Source organism: Phodopus roborovskii, unplaced genomic scaffold, assembly GCF_943737965.1.
Source record: "Phodopus roborovskii unplaced genomic scaffold, PHOROB, whole genome shotgun sequence".
Lineage (NCBI taxonomy): Eukaryota > Metazoa > Chordata > Mammalia > Rodentia > Cricetidae > Phodopus > Phodopus roborovskii.
Window position 1 is genome coordinate 4,134,160 of NW_026126487.1, and position 19,562 is coordinate 4,153,721.

A 19,562-nucleotide genomic window follows, 5' to 3' on the forward strand; every position below is an offset into this window, starting at 1 on the left:
AACAAAAAAAGGAAAAAGAGAACAATATAAGAAGTGAAACAAGGCAGAAATATAAACATCAAAGTTTGAAACATTAATGTTTGTCTTGAGCATTCAATACCCATCTTTGAATATCACACTGTTACATTAATATCTGCTACACTGTAACTGCAACATTACTTACATGAAATTTTAAAATCTTGAGATAAAATGGCACACTTTAATTCTGCCTTGTACTTTTGGTGGTATTCTGTCTGCTTTTCTTTCCCACTTCCAGAGAGTCTTCCCCCCTGACACACCCAACTCAGGTTACTGGCAGCTGGAACAGGATGGATATATATTGACTCAACATCAGTGCCTAGTGGGTTTTCTAGTCATCGACACCTTAGGACCCTTGGTGGATTGGTCTTAGAGAGGAAGCCTCTAAGTGACCCTGTTTCTCATCAGCAGTAAAGGCTCTCTGATGACTTGGTCCAGAACTGTGTCCTGTCCACATGATGGGATACAGAACTTTATAATGTTTTTTTTCCTCAGCAGCAATAAGTTTTCATGTGGTATCTAAGCATTCCTTAAAGTGTATGGAGTACTGATCCTTCACAGAAATGGAGCAGTGCCTGAATGCCAGAGACAATTTTATCCCAGTCTTTGTTACAAGTCCCCAGACTTATTCATGAATAGCTGATAGACATCTGTGGAGAAGTCTGTGTTGGGTGCAAGCTCCTCTTTGGGTCTGTTGTTCCCACCAATTTTGTATTCTCAATAGACCACACATTGCCTCTAGCACTTAGAAAACTCCTCAGCTTTCTCTTTATGTTTATGAAAATGTCTCCCTGGAGGGGGTAGGTGAGACATGTTCACATCTGCTGTGACAGAGTGTCCCCTGAGCAAAGTAGCATTTACTCTCTTGATCAGAGAGTCTAAGAATGTCTGCAAATGACTCTTATGAGACCCTTTAAGAGAATATTCTCTTGTAGATGATGGGTTGGGGAAGGCCATTAGACCCTCACGAGAGATTCTAGCCACTCTCTCTGGATCCTCATAGTCTGTGTAATCCTGCCCAAGTTGTCCTTAGAGGTACTAGATTACACACAGGGTGGGCAGTTAAGCAAAGGATGGATTACATCTATGCAGCTATGGGGAAATCTTCATCCCAAACAGGGAGAGCACTTTGGTGACACAACTGCTTTCTAAGTCACCTTGTTGGTAAACCCTCAGCTATGATCCAGTCAATGAGCCAGATACACTCACTGGTAGTCAAGGTGGGCTTGGTAAAATCATTTCTCTTTTGTTCCTTCTCTATCTAGGATGAGTAGATGCTTGTTCATGACTCCCATAGAATATTTAACACAACATTCCACGTGTTCCTCATGTTTGTTTTCCTTTAGTTTTCAGGGTGATCATTTCTCCAGCCATCTCCTGTAAAGACATCTTTAAAAGTTTTTTTTTTTTGATGGTTCTTTCTTCATCTATCCTTCCATGAGGCACACAGATTAATCTTGAGCCAAAGACATTGTATTAGTTAAGTTTCTATTGGTGTGATAAACACTAGGACCAAAATTAATTGAAGAGGAAAAGTTTCAAACGGCTTATATATCCTGACTCACAGTTCACTGAGGGAAGTGAAGGCAAGAACTCATGGTAGGAATCCTGAAACAGGAACCGAGGCAGCAGCTTCCTGTCTTGCTCCTTCTGGGTTGCTCAGCTTGTTTTCTTATACAACCCATTGCCACCAGCCCATGGGTATAGTGGGCTGGTCCCTCTTACATCCATCATTATTCAAGAAAATGTTAGACATGCTTGCCTTCAAGCAATATGATGGAGGCATTTCCTCAGTCTTCCTTGAAAACTCTAGTTTGTGTCAAGTACAAATACACACACACACACACACACACACACACACACACACACACCAAACAAATAAGCAAAAACTACAATAACAACAAGAACCCAACTAGGACAGACACTGACCCAGTTTTGATTTTCAAAACAATGTTTTATTTTTACAAGTTGAAGTAACAAGGATCCTCTTTAATGTATTTGTACAAAATACCATACAATGGTATGGCCTTAAAGATAAGAAGCCTTATATTTCTGCAGGATCATCTGTGGCATACCTCTGACTTGGCTGCAGGCTCTTAAACATAGCTGGAACTCTTTATCAGAGCTCAGCATGCTCTCTGTGTGTTGTCCTCTCTGCTGCCTCCTTGGCCCTGAGTTCAGTCCAAAAAAACACTTCTTTGTCTTTCAGCTTGTGGGCTGCCTGGATAGAGGCACCAATCTTCATGTACCCTTCCTTCTGGTCATACACTGGCCAATGAGGCAGCTCTCTCCCATTAGGGTTCCTGTGAACAGAATTAAAAAGAAAAGGATTTTCACCAAAGCAACTGTGCTTGCCCCCGTATTGCCCTGAGATTTGCCAGGACATCTTGGCTTAACTCTGCACGTTATGAAGGTTGATGTGCATGGTTCTGTGAAGGCTAACAGAGGAATTGGGAAGTGGCACCTGCTTGGAAGGAGTAGGTCTTGTACCATGCTGGAAAGCTACTTCTTTATCTCAGTGTTTCCTGACTGCCACGGAATGAGGAGCTGGTTTCCACCCAATGCCCCTTATCCACCACTTTTCTCTTAGTCACAGGCTCAAAGTGAAAATTTCAAAGGAAAACTCAGAATCCCCAATAAAACCTTCACCTTTGAAGCTGATGAACCTCAGGTTTGTTTATTTATTTATTTATTTATTTATTTATTTTTGTCTTAGCAACTGAAAGAGGACAACACAAAAATATTACTATATTTGTTAATTTGATGATATGGCCCTGCAGAAATTTTTACTAGTTTGTGAAGGATTTTGGAAATGTTTAGAGAGAGTGCTGTAGGAAACTCAGATTGTAATGAGTGAGGCATAAGGGGCATTCTAGTAGGTTCTAATAGAAAAAGAAAAGTGAAGCTCATGATGGCTCAAGAGAGAAGGAAGCCTCTAGGAGGACCTGGATTAGAGGTCATTCATGCTCCATTCCAGCAATGAATTTACTTACATTTGTCTGTTCCAATATTGTATTGGTTACTGAGTTTAAAGATGATAAAGTACTTATTGGTTGAGGAGATTTGAAGGTAGCATAGCATCCTGGTAGTGTAGAGAGCTTTATTTTGTTTCATTTTTAATAATATTTACAATGAGATTTAGAAGCAAAAATACAGCATGAAGATTAGAAAAAAACTCAATTTTGCCAAAAAGGAAAAAAAAAAAAAAAAAAAAGAAAGAAAGAAAGAAAAAGCACAAGAAACACCCCTCTCACCAGCACCACCATCACCACAACGACAAAGGAGTGCGGTTAAGCTTGTGTACAAGGAGAGTGTGACTGTTAGAGAATACTTTATTAGGGGAAGCCAAGGCTCACATCTCAGGGGTTTGCAGAAGAGCACCAAGTTCAGAGGCTTGAAACAGCCTAAAAGTCTCTTGTTTCATACTCGTACTTACTCTTCAGCCTTGCTTTTTTTTTTGTCATTCATACTTGAAGCTATTTCTCAGATTCCAAAACACACCCATCATAGGCACAAGGGTGTAAAGGTATAAACTTGTTCCAAAGACCCTGCTATGAGAAATTAATGCTAGATGTCCCTGCCTAGGGGATGACCTGAAAAAAAAAACTCTCTGGTATTTTTACTTTATGTTCAGTCACTCAGAGGCTATTGCAGCTGATGTCTTATAGAGCCTGGTGATATCTGAAGCCATAGGTAAACCTTAATGTTATCCACACAGTTGTGATTTTGCAAGTATGCAGAATGCAAGGGCAATGAGGTCATTAAGGCTTCTACACAGATTGCAAACAAAAGAGCTGGAGGCCAGCAAGTGTGTGGAAGGTTCGGAGACCCTGCTGACAACAATAATAGCATGATGCTTAAAGCTGTGAGAGCGAGGCTCATGCTGCTATGGAGAGTCTAATGAGTTAGAAGTGCCACAACCTGTGCCTTCTACCTAGTATCTGTTTAGGACATGAGCACAAACAGCCTAAGACAGGCCTTGGGGGAAGGGCTTCCTAGGCCCTTCAGAACCCACACCAAGCAACAGATTTCTGAATGCTTGACACAGAGCCTCAGAGAATAAGCCCTACTGGGCTTGGTCATCAGCTGAAAGTGCTCATGGCTCATGGTAGGAACTCTAAAAGGTAGGATTAGCTGGAAGAAGTTGATCCTAATGAACATACCCCTGATGAGTACTGGGACCCAGTCTTTTCCCCTCTCTTTGCTTCCTGACTGCCAGTGAGGTGGAGAGATGAAGCCATCATATTATCCCACCATGTTCCATACTAATTAACAACCAGAGCAAGTAGGTCAAATGGCTAAGAAGTGAATCCTCTGAATCCATGAGCCAAAATGCACACCCCCTCCTTTAAGCGGAACCACCTCAGAGGGTCCCTCACTGCTAAAATGGGTTACTTTAGCTGTCATTGTTAGAATGTTATGGTCACAGGGACAGGAGATTGAGCACCCAAGCATTAGAAAAGACTCCTTCCCAACAAGTATGACGACACCAAACCCAGATCAGTCTCATTTTTGCCACCAGTCTCACCCATTGCGAGCAAAGTTGGCCCAGAATTTCATCACCGTCTTGCTGAGGTTGATCTCCTCTTCCGAGGCGCCATCTGTGTGGAAACAAGAATAAGCTTTAGCCACTCACCCAGAGGCTTTAAGTTCAGCAGCTGCACAGTGGGAGTGATGGTGCTCATCACCATCTTGGGGAGCTTGTTAGAAATTCAGAGTCTTGACCCTTGCCACACCTTATTAAGTTAAAATCTACCTTTTAAGAATGTGCTAGCTAATAACCTACACTTCAAGTTAGAATAGCTTTCCATATATTGGCTCCCTTTGGGCCTTTTCTTAATCTCCGTCTTCCTGTCTGTCTCTCTGTCTGTCTCTCTCTGTCTCTCTGTCTCTCTCTCCAGAGTTCCTAATATTTTACAAAACACAGAGAAGTCCAGAGACACTGATGTCATGAGAGACATGTGTGAGATTGCTAGTTATGTACAACTACTGAAAAACAACATATTGAAGACCACTGTGCAAGCTCCCTTTAAATATTGTATTCCAAACTATAAGCGAATCTATGACCCACATATATAGACAGATGTGTAAAACATGATAAACCTTGTTCAGGGTTAGAAATGAACGATTCCCTTACTCGCATCCCAGCACACTCGTATGAGAGGAAAATACGCCAAAGTGGAGCCCATGGCTGATCTTACTGGTTTTACAGGTCATGATTCTGAGAGTGACTATGGCTGGGGACACATGAACACTCCCCTCCTTCATGTGTGTGAACCCTCAGGACTGACTTCCAATGTAGCTAAATCCTGTTACATAGTGGCAGGAAAGCAAACTGGAGAGAAAAGGAGAAACTTGCACAAGGCTATCAAGTCAGGGCCCAAATCCAGGCCACCAAATGCCAAGGCCTCGGGCAGCAAAGAGATAATACCTTTTAAAAAGGGAGATCCAAATACAGAGAAGATTTCATCGCCATGGTCTCCTATGACTTCCTTGGGTCTCATGTTTGATACAAAGCTTGGGCGATACTCAAACTCATACATGTAGGTGGGAGCCCCGGCATCTGTGGAGACATGGATGCATGTAGAGTTCACATTGTCCACTACACACCTGTGTGATGCCAAAGATTCAAACTGTACTGAGGTCCCTGTTTACCAGCACAGGGGAGAAACACAGTTTCAGGGAAGGACTTGCTCAGGGCTGCACAACTAGCCTATTTGGAATTAAGACAGTAAAAACACAAATACATGCAGGGAGAGAACAAGAGTCTCTTTTGTCTCAGGGAACCACAAAGCCTAATAGAGTTTGTGTTTCACACTCTGCTTCCTCCTTGCTCAGTGAGTATTAAACGCTTAAGATAGTGAGGTGGCACCAAGAGAGGTTAGTCAAGGGAGAGGAAACTTGTCCCCTGACCCTCTGTCCCTTGCTTTCTTGCAAAAGGGACATCTTGTCAATGTGCCATTGATGCCAGTTGTCTTGCTGATAGAACACTGTAGCTGCCAATTATTGCTTATTATGGCCCATCCCATTCCATGTCCCCAACCTTGGAAACTCAGCCCTGTGTAGCATTCATGGGGGGCAGGATTAGTGCCTATAGCAGAGTAACTCAGAGACAAAAGTGCCAGGCTCCATAGCAGCTTTGCCCCTATGTATATAGTAAGAATAATAATAATAAGCATAATACTATATATATATATATATAATATATGACCATTTTATGTACATTTCATATACTACTATCATTGCTCCACATTATGAGTTACTCATCCACAAGTTAAACATGATTTATATTATTGTATGTACATGCATGATGGGTGTATGTGGGTGTTTGTGTGACACTGTGTGCACAGAGGACAGTGAATGACTTCTTGGGATTAGTTCTCCCCATTTACCTTAATGGGCACTCCTCTAGGATTCAAACTCAGGTTGTGGGAATTGTGCAACAAGTGTTTTGCCCATTGAGTGCCCACAAAGGCTTTAAGTAATGTATGCCATCCCATCACAGGGTGAAGAATACTCTGTCCAATTTCCTCTCAGAGTCCATCTCTGCAACCACAAAGGCAGTCCTGTGACCCTGATCCACCCAAGAAGCTGCTGCAGAGTCATGTAGGAGTGCCTCTGCCACTCAATCATTTGAGCAAGGAACTCAGACCTCAGCTATGCAAAACTTTTGTACTTGAAAAAAAAAACAATTTATACAGTACACCACTCAAGATTATTTTACCTGAACCCCTAATCTTTATAAAAAATTCTTCTAAACAATTGCAAACAATATCTGAATAGTTCAAGCTAGAACTTCAAGAAAAGCAAAGAAAATGAGGTGCTGTCACCAGGCTAAACATTTGAATAAGAGAACGTTAGAGGGAAGAAAGTAGGAGGAGGACAGAGCGTTTATTTCAAGAGGCTGTGGCTGGAAATGCTCTGCTTCTGGGACAGATTCCCAGCATTAGGTCAGAAAGCACAGCAGCCTCCATGTGATTTTAGCCAAGACACAAAACAATCACAGCCTTAACAGTGAAAGAGCAGGGAGAACCCCCAGGGGCATCAGTGCTAAGAGCTTCACAATCAGGGAAGTGCCAAACCCACCTCCAATGTCTTAGAGGAAACCCCAGGGCTTGGGAGAGCAGGTGGTGGTCCAGGCAGTGTGCTGAAGGAAAGTAACCCAGCCTGGAGCACTGTGCTCAGGAAAGGGTCTTTCAGGGGTGAGGGGGACAGAGCAGCTCCCCAGACCAGAGCTACTCTATATACAAAACACAGAGCAGACACTTTCCAGTGCTACCGCCTAGTCTTGAAACTTTAGGTACAACAACCAAAAGAGCTCTCCAGTCTGTGCCTACCTCAGTAATGTGCCTTGAGATGGTCCCACAAGAAGGAATCAGCCTAGAAGGTGGCAAGGAGGCCAAAGCAGATGCAGGAGAGCAGCAGTGGCAGAGAGCTGATCTGCAAAAGTGGATACAGCTCAACAGCCTGAGAACAGTCAGGGCAGGAAGGCTGTTTACAGAATTAGCAATAGTCAGAGAGCAGACATGGCATGTAAGGGAGCAGGGACCAAGGAACAGCATTCCAGGTCACTGTCAAGTCTTTAGTGACAAGGTTCTCAACTCCTGGGTCAGAACCTGTAACATTAGCCAAGATCAAGGGCTAAAGTGTCCTGTCCTCTTAAGTTTATAGTCATAAGCAAGAACTGTAATCTGACTGTCCAGATGAGTCAGGGTTGGGGGCAAGCGAGGAGTTGGAGGGAGGAGTGAAGAAGGGGGAAATGATGCAAATTCAGTGTTTCTATACGCCATTTCAAAAACTAATAGAAATTAAAAAACTAAAATGGAGTGAAAGTTAATGCAAGATCAGACTACAAAGGAAAAAGTATGCAACTGTGGTCTAGATTACAATACTGTAGGCAACACAAGTGAAAACAAATGGGCTGTCAGCAGACCAAAGAGTTTTTCACAGCAAGGAAGACCATGAGCAATGAATAAAGACAATCCACAGGTTGGGAAAATGTTTGCAAAATGTACATGTGATAAGTAACTATTTAAATATATACACAAGGGTTGACAAGATGGTTCAGTAGGTAAAGCTCTTTGCTGTCATGCCCAATGACCTGTACTCAATTCCTAGAAGTCATATGGTAAGAAGGGAGCACCCACTCCAACAAGTTGTCCTCTGAGCTCCTCATGCATGTTATAGAATGTGTGCACCTACACAAACACATGTAGAAAAATATAGAAATTTAAGAATATGTACAATGATCTCAAACAACTCTATAGTGATAGATAGATAAATAAAAAAATACATATTCAACAAAACAAGAATGGACAAGAGGTCCCATTTCTCAAAATAAGGCTCACAAGCTCAGGCTGAAGACAGCATGGGGAACACATGACAATGTCACATAGACTAGCTCAGAGATGAGTCTGTGGAGCCACCTAGGGCCTGTGAGGCAATGGTGGCCTGCACCATGGTTGAATTACAAGGGAGTACAGAGATGCAGAACTCAGTACTCTATCAGCACACAAAGGATATGCAGCTTGGTTACACTGACCTATGGAGCCTACCAGGTTTCTGTCCTACTTTAAGAAAGCAGTTGGAAGGAACATTCCTACATAGTAGTGGGAGGAACCAACACCCTTCCCCGACAGAGGGAGAAAGTTGGGCCAGTCTTCAGATTATGTATTCATGAGTACATGTGTATGGGTGTGTATATGCACAATTGTATATGCATGAGTGTGTGTGTGTGTTTGTGTGTGTGTGTGTGCTTGTATTAGGTATAATTCCATCATCTGAGTTTTTGTTTTTGAGTTTGTTTTGCTTTATTTTATCTTTTTAGTAACATTTCAGAAGGGCTGGTTTCTCTTCATAATTGGTTTTTTCATATAACTATTTGCCATTTTTTTATAGTCAGTGTTAAGCATAATGTTGTGGCTCTATCTCGCCATAATATATCTTCATGACTGTCCCTCAGCTTCTTATATCCACAAAACCCTTCTATCCTTTATTTCCAAATCCAGTATTGTCTCCCCCTGCCTCTCATATTCCTATCTCATATTCTCCCTTCTCACTCATGTTTCACTCCCTTTCCCCACTCAGCTTCCTTCTTTATTTCACTACTTAATAATGGTATTCTTTACCTAATTTGTAAGCCACACCTTTATCCAACCAGTACCCAGTCCATGGCAGCTGAATCCAAATGGGAACACGATAGCTAAGCTAATGTGATACTGGAAATGACAATTTCCAGTTAAAGCTCAGTAGGAAGCCTCATTAATAGATCAGATCTCAAGGAGGGCAGAGTAGCAGGGCCTGAAGATAAGCTAGAGGAATCAGAACACTCCACTAAGGTCAATGATAAAGTTTCAAAAACCCCATGAACAGATCTGAGACATGGATAGATCATCATCCTGAGAGTTTTGGTGTTTCAATAGAAGACAAGTGAGTTATGAACATATAAGGTGATGATTTCCATGATCAAAGTACAGAAAATACTTTCCATAAAAACAAAGAAAAAAATCTCAAATATAGAGAAAGAGATACCTGCCCATGTATAAGAGTCCTGGAATTCTCCATGTCATTATAATTAAAGCACTGAAAATGAAACAAAGAAAGGCTATTGAAATATGTAAGAGAGAAGGCCCAGGTCACATATAAAGGTGGGCCAGATGGTCTTATAGCTGATTAACAGAATCTGATCAATACAAAAGGGCATGCAAAGATGCTTGTCCAGTTCTGAAAGACCACAGCTGCAAACTCAACAAACTATTAGTTATAGCTGAAGGGAAACCAAACTCTCCATTACAAAAGCAGGCTAAAGGAATTAATGAGCATTGAGCTACTTATGCAAAGGGTACTTGAAAGAGTTCTTAAGACTAAAGAGAAGGATAAACATATTGAAGAGACCACTGGAACAAAGTAAGAATAGTACAGTCAGCAAATGTGGAACAGAATATCAGCACAGATGCAGCAGTGAGAAGCATTAATATACACTTTTGAATAATAACATTATTGCTCCTTATTAGCCAAACTAAAAGACATGGTATAAGAAAACAACATCCATTTTTTGCTGCCTCCAGGAAAACACATCTCCTATCAAGGTAGACACCACATCAGGGTAATCTGATATTAGATAAAATAGACTTCAAACCAAAGTGAGTCAGAAGAGACAAAGAAGAACACTTCATTCTAATCAGGGAACCATGTACCAGGAGGACATTTCACTTCTCAACATTTGTGCACAAAACAAGTGCACCCAATTCTTAAAGCAAATTCTATTAGATATAAACAATGTATCAATCTCAACATAGTAGGCAACTTCAATATCCCACTCTCACCCATGGACAGGTCATTTGGACAAAGGAAAGTAAGACAGAGTCAAATGAAATCAGAAATAGACCAATGAGGCACCCAGTAACATTCTACCCAAACACTTCAGGAGAAACATTCTTGGCAGTTTGTGGAATTTTTATTAACTACTTTATAGATCTGGATACAAATCAAGTATCCATAAATGTAAGAAAGCTCAAATAACATTGTATTTCTTCTAACAATAAAATAAATCTAGGAGTCAACAAAAAGAAAAACCTATAGAGAATGCACAGACTCAGAGATTAAACAGCATACTCATTAATGATGAATAGACTGTTGAAGAACTCCAGGGAGAATTAAAACTTTCTAGAACTGAATAGAATGAGACCACTATAACCAACGCCTATCAGATAAAATGAAGATAATCCTAAGGAAAAAGTTCTTTAGTTCTATGTGCCTACATTAAAAAATCAGAGAGGAGATGTCATTACAGGTCAGCAGGTAGAGGTGCGTGCTGTACACACCTGTCAGCCTGAGTTCAATCTCCAGAACCTATGCAAAGGTGGAAGGACAGAACTGACTCTTTGTTCTGTGACTTATATAAGCACACCACGGAACCTGCCTACCTACACCCATACTACATCATGGCAACCATGTACCTGCACCCACACTACATCATGGCACCTGGGTACCTACACCTACACTACTAAGTCCTGGCTCATTACATGTTGGTCCTTAGCAGTTGTTTCAATATTATCAACCTTCAAAGATTTCCCAATTACCCCTCTACCAATAGTGGAATTCTGATCCTACTTACCACCATAGCTTCAGTAAGAAAACATCAGCAATAGAAGCTTTTTGTGCCTTTTCATGGTTAATCTCAAGTGTTAACTGTGTTAGACTAAGATATGCCTAGAAGCTTTGTAATGGACATCTCCAGATGCATCTTTGAGGTCATTTATAGAAACAACTATCATGAAGGTTCTGATCTACTAAATGGTTTAATCAATCGATAGATTCAAAGTTATAACATATTCCTGGGAGGTGGTAGAATTGTGGAAGGTGGGGCCTTATTTTGGAATAAACTGCAGGTGACAAGGATGTGTTGGTTATTCTGTACTCTGAACCATTTCTGTTGATGCTTCATGTGGTTCTATTCCTTTCTTGTACCTCTGATGTGATATGCTCCTTCATACTCTCCTGAGATCACAGACTGAAACCTCTGAGGCTATAAGTTAAAACAGACCTTTGTTTCTTAGCTGTTATATGTCAGGTTCTCTGTTAGAGCACTGAGCAAAGTAACTCTGTCCGTTAATTGTAGCCCAAGTTCCAAGGCAGGCCAGCCTGACAGCCACATGCAGCATCATTAGCTCTTGCCCTCATTTCCCTCCCAATCATTAAACACAGTTCTGTTCATGCTTGCACTAGATAAAGGTGCCAAAGGATAAACAGACTTTTAGAGAAGCATTCAATTGGTAAGATATGGGTTAATGCACAGCTTCCTTTGCCTTTCAGAAAGCAAGCCCTAAGATGTTACTCCTGTTTCCTAGAGCATTCCAGTTGCAGCTAAGATGGACACATTCCAGGCATGTGTCTTGGAGTCTGTCTTTTCTCTGCATACTTTCTTGCCTCCCAATTGTGTTTTTTGGGATGATTTTCTAAATTAAATTGCATGCAGACCCTTTTCTCATAGATCTTTACTAGCGGAAAAACAAGAAAGCACTGTAGGTCATATGGAATCAACTGTTGAGGCCTGATATCAACAGATTTAATATCTATCCATACCAGGATGTGGGCAGGCCAGAGACCTAGCAGATGAACTTGTGTCCACCCCTCCCCCATCCAACACCAAAGACTCACCTCTGTGGCTACGAGACACCATCACTGATGGGACACCAAATATGACATCTGCAATCAAGTCCAGGAACAGGTCTTTCTTTTTGGCAGGGTCATTTGTCCCTCCTAAATACTTCTCAGTGGCCATTGGAATCAGATTCTCAGGGATTTTCTGAAATGGATCAGAAAGTGACCATTTGACTGGGTGAGCAAAGGACTTCTGCAGTCAGTTAAGAAAGCATCAATGATTCTAAACTGCTTCGGTGCTCACTGAACCCTCCTGCTGTTGCCCATGGAAGCTTGGAATAAACTCTCTCAATTAAATTTCTCTTTTAAAAATTTTATTATCATTCTTTAACTGATTTTAATTAATTACTAACAGGAATCAGATATCCAAGCCATGTATTATTAGTTTCCCACTGTTTTTGTGAGAAAAAAAAGCAACCCACATACATAAAGAGACCGCATGTATTGAAAATTGTTCTCCAGTAAGTGTTCCCTTCAGCTGTCCCTACAGAAGAGAGTGGATCTTTATTCCACCAATAGTCCTCTGGAGAAATGTAATTTCTTGGTATTTTCCCCTGTTCTCTGGGGAAAAGTTACCATTTATATCCTCATAGTGAAGTTCAGAACTAACATTTCTTGAAAAACTGGAATAAAATGGGTCATATGATTTGCAAGTTATTAATTTTTCTTTATATTAATAAAGCCTGCAATATCTATTAACCTATAAATAACAGCAGCCTAAGTGTCATAAAAAACAAAACCACCAAAATTGGCTTTTTTTTTTTTTTAGTTTTTTTTTAAAGACAGGTTTTCTATATGTAACAGCTCTGGGTATCCTGGAACTTGCTTTGTAGACCAGGCTGGTATCAAACTCATGGAAATCTGCCTCCTGAGTGCTGGGATTAAAGGCATCACATCTGGCACTAAAACCAAAAATTTGTAACTAATTTGGTGTTCACCTATCTGATTTGCACCCAAATAACTCCATAAGGAAGGCTTGTGCCATCCAGTCCCTAGATGCTCTGGTCTTTGTTTCTTATCTGAAACAACTTATCTCAATGGTCTTGGTTTTGCTAACTTTAAAAATAAGTCTTTCCCTCTAAAACTATTTTGAGTGCACTGAGATTTTGTTGGGGGAGCCACAAGTATTAATTCACACACTGGAATGGCAAAATGGGTAACTAAAATCATAGGAGCATAGGAGTTTAAACTTGGGTTTCCCATCATCAACTTGGTCTGTGAATTAGAGAAAAACACCAACCTTTCTCAATCACTTCCCATGATTCCCCAGAACCTTACAAGTGTTGGGTAGGACTGCCACAAGAGGGAGTTAGCTGTCTTCTGGTCCAGTTTGCCTTCAGAGAGTGGATAGCCCATAAGCTGTTAAACAGATGATTAAGCACTGTGAATCATGAAGAAGTAACAAAAGCAAAAACAAAACAACAACAAAAAACCAAAACAAAACAAGCCAACTAAGCAAACCAAAATAGAGTAAGGTAGAGTTTAAGGAGCCTTGATGGGCATGGGAGTTTAAGTCTTTGAGAAATAAAATGAACAAAATCAATGGACATATATAGATGAATTCAAGTAATGCAGAGAAGACACTTAAATGTTTGATCACATGATCAAACTTTAGTTTTAGGAAGTGAGTGAACATTCAGGCCACGGTCATTTAGAAGCCAAAGGCTCAGGGACAGAGGATATAGGTCACACACTCCCAGGCACAGGTGACTGGTTAACAAAACCAAGCATTATGCCTGTGTGTCTATATTCCTATGATGCACCCTGAAGTCCTTCTGCCTAAGAGCTGCAGGACTCTAGGTTTGGACTCAGAGCTCTGGTCTGGTCTCAGCATGTCTTTGAGCACTGAAAGCCACATCCCAGGTTGATACTAGGGCCCTAAGAGGCCTACTTGGAGAGCTCAGCATTGCCAATGGAAAGCTTGGTAGTGGGCAGACAGGATTCTGAGTATTTCAATTATTTCAAAAATTTCAAAAATTTCAATTATTTATCCCTCCTCTGTCCACATAGTGTAAAATGACACTCTGAATGGCTTAATTTGGAACTCTCAAAGCAAATTTCCTTGGAGAGTTTTAAGATTCTTTGAAATGTAGTCATCTGGTTGCCTAACCCTTGATCAGAGCAGGCAGGATGGTGGTTGAGCCTCTGTGGAGTACATCCAAGAGGTCTGTACATTCTCACCATTGGAATGATCCATCCAAACTCTTGCTTGTTGATGCCCACCATGTAGGGGACAGTGTTAAAGCTCTTCTCAGCCAGGATCTCTTCTGGAGTCTTTGACAGGAACACTCCATCAATCATGGTAGGGAGGAAGGGATACGTCTAGGGAAGAGAGAAATGTAGCCTCTATTGACTATTCTGTCTTGTTACAACCATACCCTCTTTAGCTGTCTGAAGGCATGGCCAGCCCAAAGGTACCTGTGGCTATGGCCACAGAAACTCAGTGCCTTAAGAGGGACTACATCTTGGAATTTCTAAGGGATTGTCACTGACAAGATGATGGTGGTAGGGAAATAAGGAGGCCAATTTTCATCCAAAGTAAAATATAAACCATATAAAAATGTTTCAAAGTTCAGAGTATATATTGAGTTCAAAATATCAATTTATATGTTAACTTGGATTAATTATTTTAGATAAGTCTGTAAACTTGCTGAAAATACTGAATTAGCAAATGTTGTGCCATTTCTCCAAGGGAAATTTAAGAGTTAGTTCCTGGGAGCCACTTGTCACAATTTTTTTTTTATCATTCTTCTTTTATGAACTTCTTCCTTTTCTTTCTTTCTTTCTTTCTTTTTTTCTTTCTTTTTTTCTTTCTTTCTTCCTTTCTTTAAGACAGGGTTTCTCTGTAGCTTTGGAGCCTATCTTGATACTTGCTATGTAGACCAGGCTGGCCTTGAACTCACAGAGATCTTACTGCTTCTGCTTCTGAGTGCTAGGATTAAAGGTGTGTGCCAAAACTGTCTGGTTATGAGTTTCTATTTAATCACACATTATATAACACACCTTTCTTACAAATTATTATTTAAAATTGAACTTATCTCTGACAAAGCACTGATTGGGAAAGGCTTAACATGTTTCTGATCCAATTCATGTGAGTATAGATTTGATTTCTTTCTCACAATCCTACTTCCCACTATGCCCCGGCTTTCATTTTCCATGCCTTCAAATCTTAATCACACACATGACCATTCTCCAGAATGACCTCCCTCTTTCTCCCATCTCCTGACCAATGCAAGTCTCTTCCCTCTTTTGGGTGCATTGTGATGTTGCTTCACCAATACTGAATTCAAGACCAAACGCCTCATAACTAAAGCTGAAGGAAATTCATCCAACAGTGTTTTTCTCTGTAATGTTCCTCACATTCTCCTGTGCTTGGGAACACTGGAAAGCTCTTCATCTCTATGCTGGAGAGCAGCTTAAATATAGAAATTAACTGAAACACTAAGTAATTATAAAGGTGTATCATTGTACAGATCATGAAGATGTTACTTCTGAATATGGGGGAGGAATCACAATTTGACTTCAGATGTGATTTAAGCACCTTGCTGCCCAGTGCATACAGTGCAAAAGACCCCGATTGTGCCATACATGTTGAATTGGGGTTTCAAATACATTTTAGCAAGTGACTTCACAAGTAGAGAATCTATGACTAATGAATATACATTGCATGTTTGTTTGTTTGTTTTTTATCTCTATCTAAACCTGAGTGCTTTGGGATACAAAGTTAATTTTTAGAAGTAATGCACTTCTCTCAAGGTATCTAAACTGAGACTTCACTCATATTTGAAGAGAAAAAAACCACAAGTATCGAGCCATAATCAAATAGAATACAAAATAATACAAAATAGAATGTATTCTCGGTGTAAAAACTGCTGCCTTAGAAAAGCTGGGAGGTACAGAAGGGCTCCATGGAGAGCTGCTCATCTGAAGAAAGAAACATGCACTGGGGTCACAAAGCACCTGTTGTTTTGCCATGGAAGCAGGATCTGGACAAGAGCACTCTATACAAGTAAGGATAAAGTCAGGCATTTTCAAACAGAGGAAAGGGCTGAAGCCAAGAGAGCAGAGTCAGTGTACAGAGGTAAGCCATGATGATCAAAGAGGCCTGGGCTTGGAGGCCTGCTCTGGGCAGGGTTAAAGAGAGAGTCAGAGGGCAGAGACTGTTTTCTCTCTAATACATGGCCCATCATTGGCATTCAGACATGTGTTCAAGCACTAGTTCCGTGAAAGAAATGTGTTTGTCTTTACTAAACATCTGTAATCCAGAAAGCTGATGTCCTTACCTCTTTTGGGTCTCCAAGCAAAGTCAAGACTTTATCAGAAGGAAAATGACATATTCTACTTTGTGTTCCCATGGACATGTCTGATAACTTCATGAGAAATCAGAGTGTATAGAGAACATGAAGGTAGAAAATAGCAAAACTGCAAATGCCAGACAACAAGAGACCATGTCGAGCAGTAAATGCATGGGAGACTGAGATCACCAACCACAAGGCACTTAGTATTTGCTAAACCACCCATGAATACTAAAGCCTTCTCTGTGAGGCCAAGTGCATTGCTGGCCCGAGTTAGAGGTCAGTGGCATCCTTTCTCTTTTTCATTATCTCACTGATGGCCAGCAATCCACTCAGAAATTCCTTCAAAAATGTTTCAACTCCAATCACATCTAAACCCTCCTGAACCTGTTCTGCTCCCTGCATATACAGTGAATTTCTACACTGCTTCCCAAATAGACTCCAATGCTAGATATGGTGCCCTATACTTGTAATCCTGGGACTTGGGAAGCTGAGAGAGGAGGATCACAAGTTCAAGGGCAGCCTAGACTTTGTAATAGGGCTATGTTTCAAATCACAATGAATAAAAATAAGATATCTGTGGTGATATGAACAAAAATGGCCCTCATAGGCTCATAGGGAGTGGCATTGTTAGGAGGTGTGGCCTTGATGAAGTATGTGTGGCTTTGTTGAAGGATGTGTTCCTAGGGGGGTGGGCTTTGAGGTCTCAGAAGCTCAGGACAGGCCTAGTGTCTCACTGTCTCTTCTTGCTGCCTGCAGATCAAGATGTAGAGCTCTCAGGTCCTTCTGCAGTGTCATGTTTGCCTGCATGCCACCATTCTTGTCATGACAATGATGAACTGTAAGCCATCCCCAGTGAAATGTTTTCCTTATAAGAATTGCTACGGTCATAGCATCTCTTACAGCAATAGAAACCCTAACTCAGGCAATACTACAAATATCTAAGATTACCTTTTGAAGCCCACCTAACACCTTTTTCTTGCTGAATAAAAATCATAGCCTTTCAAACGCTACTGCACTTTCCTTACTTTCTCAGCCCGAAGCCCATATTTCTCTCACCATCTTCCCTCCAAGCACTCTGGCTTCCTGCACCAGGCTTTTGCAGCTGCTCTTCCCTCTGCCTGTAACACTACCTCCAAATTTCCTAACATCTGGCTTTCTTCCTAATCACACTACCTCCTATTGGCTGGGCATATCTAACTACTAGCCAATTCTGTTCCCATCTTCCAATTTATCCTCTGTTTGTCTGACTACAATCAGACACACCCCATATTCTATTTGACCTTCTGTTATACTCTTCCAAATCTTAGATGGGAAGACTCTAAAAAAAGAGCCAGCATGTAATCTGTGTTACTGCTGTGCCCCAACTGGTAAATCATCTCTTGCCAAATGCTAAAAGTTAGATGGGCAGCTAAGTCTCATTTCATGCTCACAGAGTTTTCAGGGAATTGCTGGGATCCCCAGGGAGAAAATCTAGGACAGGACTATAGATTGCACAGCTAATGTTACCAAATGCCAACCGCTGTTGAGAGGCAGGAGGGAGGAGATGGAGCATATTGCTGGAGTTTCCTGGTACTAGAAGGGGGTTGGGGTCATCAGGAGTACTGGGAGTCAGGACAGCCACAACTCTGATCTTCCTGCCTGTGTTACTACAACATGCAACTTCCCCTCTCAGGGAACACAAGAAGTAACTACATATCACAATGGAGATTTTGTACTCATAGTTAATTGGAGCCAAACACTGTTAAGACTCAACGTTTGTAATTGGGGGAGGGGGGGAAGGTTCTTACCTCTTTTGGATTTCCAAGTAGGTCCAGTTTAAAAAGATTCTATGAAGATAAAGGCAGAAGATGTGTTAAAAAGTCTTCCTTGTACAAAAAGTTGATCATTTGAACTGAGCCTCCAAGGTACCAGGGTATCCCCTCCTGGAGCTCTTCCCTGCCTGTGTTATCTGGGAATGAGGACAGTGTGGAACACAGTGAAGGAGGGGTATCAGAAGCAAGGGGAGAGGCCACAGGACCCAGAGTTAGGATTGGTGGAGCCCTTGGGAGGATGCCTGCTGACAGTGTCTATGCTCCTCTTCATTCTTTCTCCATGCTTGTTCCTTCTGTTAACAATGCCATGTTTCCTCAAGGAAACAGCAGAATCACGTGGAAGTCATGGCAGGGACTGGGTAACATCAAAGGTGAGCTGTGTTTGGATGTGGGATGGACCAGAAAGATAGGATGTTTCCCTTTCCCACATTTGTAAGTTCAAGAGTTTGGATCTTTGTGTGTAAGACAATGTCACTGAATGTAAACAGCCATTCAAGATTGGATATAGGATGGTGTTTATTCAAAAGGGTCTGGCAAATCCATTGCTAAGGTTGGGGAAAGACATGATTTCTAAGCAAACAGAATATGAGATTAGAGAACTATTATCTTTTCTTTCCCTAAGAGACATAATTATTTGGATAGAAGATAATAAAGAAAGGAGAGCTGAGACATAGAGACAGGGAGATTCTCAATGATATATTCATAACATCTGGATCCAGCCATGTCTTGAATTCTCAATCCAGACAATACCTCAGTTACCAGAAAATTCTGCTACAACTATTTTTTTCTGATCTAGAATTCTTGCAATGAGTGCTTTTATCTTGCATCAGAAAATCCTGAATCCCACAAGTTGATGAGACTCCTCCAGCCCACCCTTTTCTTTGCTGTGTTCAACACGATTTCTGTAGCTTTAATGCTAAGGCAGCCAAGCATAGAGAATAGTTCAACAACCTGTGACGGTGCTTGACTTGGGCTATGTATACATGTCTCTTCTAACTACCTGCACTTGGCAACTTAGGACTCTTACATACAGATACTTTGTGCATACACCCCTTTTCTAATAATGCACTGAAAATTGGTTGGCAACCTAGGACCCTACCTGCTGTGAACTTTGGGAATACATCTTTTTTATCCCTAACCACCAAAACATCTATCCTTTTGTGGATAGTTTCTATCCAAGCACATTTCAGAACATATGGAGGTATAAAAGTAGGAGTTGATTTGACCTGAACTAGATTTTGGTGCATATGAAATAAGACAAACTGTGTCCTTT

General features: G+C 41.1%; 1 protein-coding gene across 2 annotated transcripts in view; it reads right to left on the reverse strand.

The window, feature by feature from the left end:
• Positions 1-1,951: 1,951 nt before the first annotated feature.
• LOC127230009 (carboxylesterase 1D) overlaps positions 1,952-19,562 on the reverse strand; it is a 392,242-nt gene continuing 374,631 nt past the window's right edge. For both annotated transcript variants that reach the window (XM_051195133.1, XM_051195132.1), the window contains exons 8-14: positions 18,266-18,304; positions 14,362-14,502; positions 13,459-13,539; positions 12,178-12,325; positions 5,450-5,581; positions 4,547-4,619; positions 1,952-2,321 (exon numbers count right to left, since the gene is read on the reverse strand). In XM_051195133.1, the coding sequence (XP_051051090.1) occupies positions 2,138-2,321; positions 4,547-4,619; positions 5,450-5,581; positions 12,178-12,325; positions 13,459-13,539; positions 14,362-14,502; positions 18,266-18,304 (798 nt within the window). In that variant the 3' untranslated portion in view covers positions 1,952-2,137. The remainder of the gene's footprint in view (positions 2,322-4,546; positions 4,620-5,449; positions 5,582-12,177; positions 12,326-13,458; positions 13,540-14,361; positions 14,503-18,265; positions 18,305-19,562) is intronic.